At 37.8% G+C, this 8060-nt stretch overlaps 1 protein-coding gene across 1 annotated transcript; it reads left to right on the top strand.

The window, feature by feature from the left end:
* The first annotated feature begins 6301 nt into the window (after positions 1-6301).
* On the top strand, positions 6302-7725 carry LOC125646465 (FMRFamide receptor-like). The gene has a single exon (XM_048872784.2). The coding sequence runs from the start codon at positions 6328-6330 to the stop codon at positions 7696-7698; it is 1371 nt and encodes a 456-aa protein (XP_048728741.2). The 5' UTR covers positions 6302-6327; the 3' UTR covers positions 7699-7725.
* Positions 7726-8060: the final 335 nt, after the last annotated feature.

Below are 8060 nucleotides of genomic sequence, written 5' to 3'. Positions count from 1 at the left end.
CTATCGTATGGATTGTTATGTAGTTCTTGGCACACTGATGTTGACTGCGGCTGATCAAGATATATAGGGCTCACAGCGGGTGTGACCGGTCGACAGTGATACTTACTCCTCTTAGGTACCTGATCCCACCTCTGGTATATCCAGGGGTCCGTGTTTGCAAATCTCTATTTCGTATTGTTTATAGAAGTTATGAGATTGATTACTGTTCGTTATTTTCACTTTTCGTTAAAGTTATACTGTCCTACGATAGAATACGTCTCAATGTAGCACAATAAAAATTGCAGTCGGTGCGTGTTTCGGTAACATCATGTCACATACAGTGTATCTATATACAACGTATAAGGTTATCTTCACAGCTGACTCGCCATTAATCCCATTTTACAGTGACGGATTTAAGGGGGTGCACCCCCACCCCCCAAAATTTTCAAATTTAAGGTAAATTGTGGCATCTTGTTTAGAAAAATGTACTAAACGATAAAAGAAGCAATCATTTCTTCCACTCCCGGAGAAATAAATGACAAAAGCTTTTGATTTCTTGAATTACTTTATTGGGAGAACTTAATTTTTTCCAAAAACCCTTAAAATTTGCGTCATGTTTCTAATTTCACCTTATTAAAAATGATAGAAAATAGTACAAATGACTTAGATAGGAGACATATTTCAAGCCCTATAAAATCTGTAAAATCCAGAGCTCCCAGGGGTTTTGCCCCCTGGGCCCCCCACCAGAGCTTCGCCCTGGACCTACTGGGGGCCTCCAGACCCCCTGTCTCATAAAGTGCCCCCCCCCCCCGTAACCGCAATTCCTGGATCCGCCCCTGTTTTAATTAGCGTAGAAGGAGAACTAAAACCTGCGAGTTTGAATTTCCCTGTTTTCAGCTTCCATTTTACCGGAACTTGTCACAGTGTAAGCGCACAGTTCATAAATATGGATGTTTGACCTTTTACGGAAAATGTTACTACGATCTTTACTCCGCCGTTATTTTACAGGATATTTCACATATCAAAAAGTTTCAAGTAAACGCTGTAGATTAAGAAATATAAGTTAGGTCATCATTGTAATATCATATCAAATTAATATGAAGGTTTGATATTCTTCTTTTGAAGAAAATTCTTTTCATTAGGCCTAATTGAAGGATTAACCAGATTGCACTGACAAACACATCTTTTCCCCTCTAGCACTGCAGAGATTATTCCTGACTGTTCTACTTTCAATTCCACTGGGTAATTATGTGTCCATAGTACATCGTACACGTTTTGTCTTCAAACCATATTAGCAAAAGGTACATTTCATTGTTTTCCATATATGGTCGGGGGCGGTTCTTCATTGAGCATTCGTTTTCGAAAACGGCAGGTTGGAACAATGACAGTTTCTGGTAAAATGGCAGTCAATTTGAATTGAGGAAAGTGACATTTCAAAGTGTCTAGTTTACAATATCATTTTATGATTTTTACAGTGATAAGGACTTACCGATTATCAATGAGGTTAGTTGTATTCAATTTTAACTTTAAATTTACGCGTTTATTTTTTGTTGATTTTGAAATTGTTTCGGAGCGATACTACAATGTTCTGCTACATTATGAGTGTATGGGAGGCATTCTCACTGTCACGAGGGCCTGTCCCGAAACACAGTTGATTATTCGAACTAGGCTAATGTTAGCACTGTCTGTCATAATGACCGATACAGTAGAGAAATAATATAAAGAATTTTGGTAGAATAAGTGTTGATGTTACGAACAGTAAAACGTGCAGTAACCGGTATAGATGAAACATGCAATAGAATGTAATGAAAATTGACACTTCCATGAGATTGACGCAGTCGATGGTGAAGCGAAACAATATCAGTATGCGTGTTAGATAATAGAGGTGTTGCGTAGTTAATACAATTATAGGCCTTTTGACAGAAATGAAGTAAAACTTTGGAGGAAATAAAGGATAATTTTCTTGAAAAGTCAATTCGCGGAAATGAATTACATATCCAGGCTAGCAATGTAGACCTTCTTAATTACACTCCTGATGGCAATTTGTTTTACTATTACACTGTAATAGTTACCGGAAGTTAGAGCGTTTCTGGATTCCAGCCTCATTTTTGTCTTGCCTGCGTCAAATTTAAAAGATGTAAGAATAGGGAATAACTGCTCTTTCGCCAAACGCTTGGTATATTTAGAAGTGAGAGTCGTGGAGCCTTAAAAAACTGAGATCTGTCGCGGCAGGCGTTGGGTTGATAACGAACTCGCTGCTGCGGCCCTGAGTGACATGCCTGGAGACCACCTACAGCTGGTTTTGTCTCAATGAGTGGAAAAACAATCTGAGAGACGTAAAACACATAAACGAAAATGTTATCAGTTCTTATTCATCTAATGGTTAATAATGTGTGTTTGTTTGTTTGATGAGTTGTCCCATTAAGTAGGATTGTTTAAAATATTGGATAAAAATCTGCATTTTTCATAAAATTAAATGATTCATAATTCATTAATAGCAGGTTCACATGTACTTCAAGGCAAAATGAAGGTTACTGCCTAAAGCAGTTTTCAAAACTGTCACCATTCTAAGAACGGGTAATGGGTTGAAAATTTCTTCGCCAGCAGTGAACGCCAATAAAGCGGAATCTGTTACAGATTGAATAATCCAATTAGGATGCTCCTAATAAATGTATTATATGGAATTTGACGTAAGTCACTATTTCTTGACATGAGTGGGCCGCAGCACAAAAGATTAAGGAACATCGTAGATTGTTGAATTTTTGTAAAGCGTATTGATTCCTTTTAACAGCTAACAGTTCAATTGGAACATTTAGTACAATTTATCTCTGTAGTTGAAGTAATTTATGAACATGACATATAGACTGTGGCATGTGATCAGAGTGATGCGCTCTGTCGTGGAGTGTGCGATGCAGGATATTCAGACTGTTGATAAACCATTAAATACGATATTTTAAACACCAAATTTTCGTTCTATTTTGAACTTTACAGTATTTCAAAATGCTTCTTAAGAAGGGACTAAAATTGTAAACGAATGTCGTGTGTAAAATTAGGACTTGAATTATATCAAAACTACATACATGTAAAAAGAATATTTATAAGTGTTTATAATTCAAGTTATATTTGATATATATAATCATAAAGAGAAAAACGGTAATTGAATTTGAATGCTTTAAAAATAATGCTATTTTGTTAAAAATGAAGAAATATATACTAGTAGGATCTACTGACATTCCATAGCTCTTCAGCCACATATGGGATATACCTTTATAATTACTTTCTATATAAATCAATACAATAAAAAGTCCAGTATTTCAAATGTTATCACAGTAAAATGTTGACCGTTTCCTTTTTATGTTAGACTGTGCAGGTAACATCGAGTGAACTATTTACCTATGACGTCAAGCCTCATTCGCGCCAATACGACCATATACGCTGACAAATATCAAGATCCGTCAGCAACAAAATTTCGCAATAAACAGGTTCGCTGAATACAGCGATCGCGAAATTGAAAAATGATTGATTGATTGATTGAATATTGTTTAATGTCCTTCTCGAGAATATTTCACTCATATGAAGACGTCATCATTGCCGGTGAAGGGCTGCAAAATTTAGGCCTACGCTCGGCGCTTATGGCCTTTGAGCAGAGAGGGATCTTTATCGTGCCACACCTGTTGTGACATGGGACCTCGGTTTTTCCGGTCTCATCCGAAGGACCGCCCCATTTAGTCGCCCCTTACGACAAGCAAGGGGTACTGAAAAATTGTAGACTAAGCTTTCGGTCAACATGTGTTATGTTGAATCATCAAGCCAAATAGTTGCCTTCGGTCTTCAGCCTCGGGCAACAGTTTGCTCCCCAGGTCCAACATAACACATGCTGACCACAAACTCAGTCAACAAATGTATAATGTGATCATGGCCAGTGGTTCAAGTGTTCATTCCTCGTGGCAGGGCTCTCTTAAATTCATGACCTGTTCAGGCCCGACGGTGGCTACGAGTATGACGCTATAGCAAAATAAAAATTTCTAAAAATCGTCTTCCTTACTTCAAAATATTGAACACAAAAACAAGGTGCATAATACTGAGTATGGAGGCCTCTGATCCTGGTCAGGTGTTCAGACTCATGAAAATGCATTAAATCTTCAGTTATAATAAGCTTAGGGACCTTTACCGAAATAGCAAAACTTTTAGCCTATGAGTAAGATGTCCGGACGGTCTAGGGAGAAGGAGGGCAGTCTAGGGAGGGGCTATATGGATGGTATAGTAAAATATCTTATAGAAATATATGTTCCATTCCTGAACTTTTGTCACATAAAGCACATGTTATTACTGCAACCATTCTAACGAGCATGCCCCCATGCTGTAACTCCATTGAAATCAACAGGCCCTGTGTAAAGGTTCCGGGGCCTTTGGGTGAGATTTATATGGGCAATGTTCACACGAAAGACACTAGTTACAGAACTTTGATCATCTCTCGTACATTCAGCCTACAGGTATGAATTAATTTGATTGTTTTTCAGAAATTGTAACTCCTCCCTCCCTTCTCTCATTGAAAATGAGCTAGTAATTTGTCGCATGTGAAGCAATAAATTGTGATAGTGTCGGAGAATGGAATCGATTTTATCTTGCTGATTGATGTATTAATCTGTGGAATATTTGCCGAAAATTGAATTTTCAACAATTTAGTGTAGATATAGTACTTTCAAAATATGCTATATAAATAAATATTTATACATATAAACAAGACATTTAGCGATGTACTTGATTTAGCGGTAGCTCCTATTTAGCGATAGCAATGTCCTTAATTTAGCGGTAGCTGCTATTTAGCGATGGCCTTAATTTAGCGGTAGCTGCTATTTAGCGATGGCCTTAATTTAGCGGTAGCTGCTATTTAGCGATGGCCTTGATTTAGCGGTAGCTGCTATTTAGCGATGGCCTTGATTTAGCGGTAGCTGCTATTTAGCGATGGCCTTGATTTAGCGGTAGCTGCTATTTAGCGATGGCCTTGATTTAGCGGTAGCTGCTATTTAGCGATGGCCTTGATTTAGCGGTAGCTGCTATTTAGCGATGGCCTTGATTTAGCGGTAGTGCTTTGAAAGGAGCTAAATAGAATACACAACCAAATGTAATTACGTTTCAAAGTGTATTAAAAAGAATCGTATTGGGGTTAAGCAGCAGTACTGATGAAACAATGCATTGACATCTACATTACAATGACGAGACTTGTTAGAATATTAAACTTTCGGGAGGTGTATGCAATCGCTCATTACATGCTATGCACTCTAGTAAATTCAGTTTTGTTTGACGTGTAAATGTGTCCCTGATTGACGCCATTTCGCATTAGTTCTTATCCGTATTACATCTAAACGAGTTTCACAGCTTCGCTCGATAAATCGCAATACTTTTTACCCCGTATTATCCATCGGAACTACTGCGGAACGTACATTGTACTATACGATTTCCTAAAAAGAAAGGTTCCAAGTAAAGCATATGTGCAGATTCTACATTGCGAATGGCATTGTAACTACATTTGTGCGATTTCTGGAGAGTTCAGTAAACAGATTATTAGTTTTTATCGCAACAAACTACTCGGGATCGATTTCAAGAAACCTTCTTATTCACTGATTACGTTTTTCCAAATGACGTATTCAAATAGCGCGAACTTGTATTAAACCAAAGACCTCTTTATGTATTTCTCTAATCACTCCAGTAAAGCTTGAATGTCGTTTCTCTTTTCAATAGCTCAGTGCAACTTCATCAATGATGTCCATTTTAAGATATGAGCAACACTATGTTACGTTGCTGAGGTGAATATATTATCGTGTATGTATAAATGAATAAATTACACTCCGTGACACTAATCGGATTATTTTTCTTACGAGCACAAAACTCAAAGTGCATAATTTTTTCAAAGCTAATTGTTTATACAGAGGGGGTATGGATACATGACAGTACACGCTTGCAATTGTGTGTGTATGCGTTCGTGTGTGACATCCAATATACCAGTAACCGAGGCACCTGACGCCCTCACCCATACTCCCATTCATCCACTCCCTTTTGAATGAGCAAGTCAAAACTAAGAAAAAGTATTCCCTGCAATTGCATGGATTCTACACACGTATGTCTATTTACAGTTTTAAATTCCCTATGCCATTTTGCAATTCAAACTAGTTTTACTGCAATTTCAACGGATGATAAATCTCGTTAGAACTACTGGACACATCTGTTAAATAAGTGTCTCTGTAAAGCAAAGTTTGCATGCTTTAATCTTGATCTTGAATCAAATTTTCGATTGATTAACGAATTTTTTTTAATTTTTTTTTATTTATTTATTTATTTTTTTTAGAAATGGACAACATAACAGCGGCTACATCGCTTGACACGTCATCGCTAATGGTAGGGATCCCATTTCCCAACCTCACAAACTCGAGTGTAATTTCTGGGACCCAATTAGAGGACAAGATAGACAGCCCACTGGAATTGGTTAGCGACGAGCAACTGCGCTTGACTCGACTTATAGTTCAGAAATGTCTTGTTCCGATCATTACTTGCGCAGGTGTGAGCGGAAATGTCATCAGTATTGCAGTTTTGATTCACAAAAGTATGAAAACATCAACCAATTGCTACCTGACCGCTCTCGCTGTATTCGACATATTATACTTGATAACAAGTATGACATTAAGTCTGAAACATTATCAGGAAATCAATGAGCATTGGGTGTACAAGTACATTTACTTATATTCCCGAATCTTTATAGATATATGGGCGAACACTTCTGTGTCCTTGACAGTGACCTTTACAGTGGAGCGCTACGTGGTTGTATGTCATCCAATCAAAGGTCGTGCAATATGCACGCCAAAAAGAGCCCGGATAATAACGTTGTTTGTTATTTTGTTCGTAGTATTTGCTATGTCACCTGAATTTTTTGTACGTGAAGTTTACGAAAAAATTGAATTACGAAACAGTACTAACGTAACAACATACCAAATAGAATTCACTGAAATGGGAGAGAGCCACGGGTACAGCGTGTACTACAACTGGCTTATAGTGCTCGTCTTCAGTTTTGCACCACTGGCTGTGTTGCTAAGTTTCAACATCATTTTGATTCGATCTGTGTGCAAAGCAAACCGCCTAAGACGAAGAATGACGTATGTTGCTGTTAACCGTCCGGGTGAGAGACGTTCAGGGGAACAAACAAAGGTCACGTGTATGCTGATAGGTGTCGCTTTTGTGTTTATTATCTGTCAACTCCCAACAGCAGCCATGATAATATTTAACACTTATATCGACCTTGCTGGGGTTACATTAACTAAATCTGGACATAATTATCGTATCATAGCAGGAAATGTGGCCAACATTTTAATATCGGTGAATGCTGCCGTTAATTTCATTCTATATTCCGTCATGAGTACAAAATTTAGGAAAGTATTTTTACGAATGTTTTGCGACCACACAAAGTATACATTGGGACGAAATTTCTCAGAATATTCCTATTCTACCGGAGTTTCGTCAGTCCGCCGGATCTCAGCATGTCGTGATGTTGAGAGTAAGCGGCTGCGCAAGTTTGCTGATTCCAATTCCCACTCACCAGAAGAACTAATCAAACACTATCGACTTCTGCCAAATCGACACCGTTCACAAGAATCGCTCACTTCCAAAGAGTCATTTTCTCGCAGTAACGGTTTTTCACAGCGTGCATACACAGATACTGTTTTATGAATAATATGAAATCAAACCTGATATCTTGTGCCTGTTTTACGAATTGAAATGTTTCATCGTCATTGATAAATAAATTAATATATGTATTTTATTTTTATTATTTTGAGTTAAGAATTATGATGATTTCTTGAAAATATGTTTATCCAATGATCCCGTGGCTCACGGAAATAAAGAATCAGAATCAAATATGTGAAGGAAACCTTCCCCAGGAAGTAGCGAGTCATTACCGTGGCAGGAAGTAGCGAGTCATTACCGTGGTGAAGACTGAAATTTCTCAAAACAAATAAATGTTTGCTGCATTAGCGACTTAGCAGTGGAGACAGATTCGCCGATTGATTGCTCTTTTCTCATTCTACTTGATT

The sequence above is a fragment of the Ostrea edulis genome, chromosome 6 (assembly GCF_947568905.1).
Source record: "Ostrea edulis chromosome 6, xbOstEdul1.1, whole genome shotgun sequence".
NCBI lineage: Eukaryota > Metazoa > Mollusca > Bivalvia > Ostreida > Ostreidae > Ostrea > Ostrea edulis.
The sequence above is the reverse complement of the archived record's forward strand: the minus strand, read 5'-3'. Positions and strand labels throughout refer to the sequence as shown.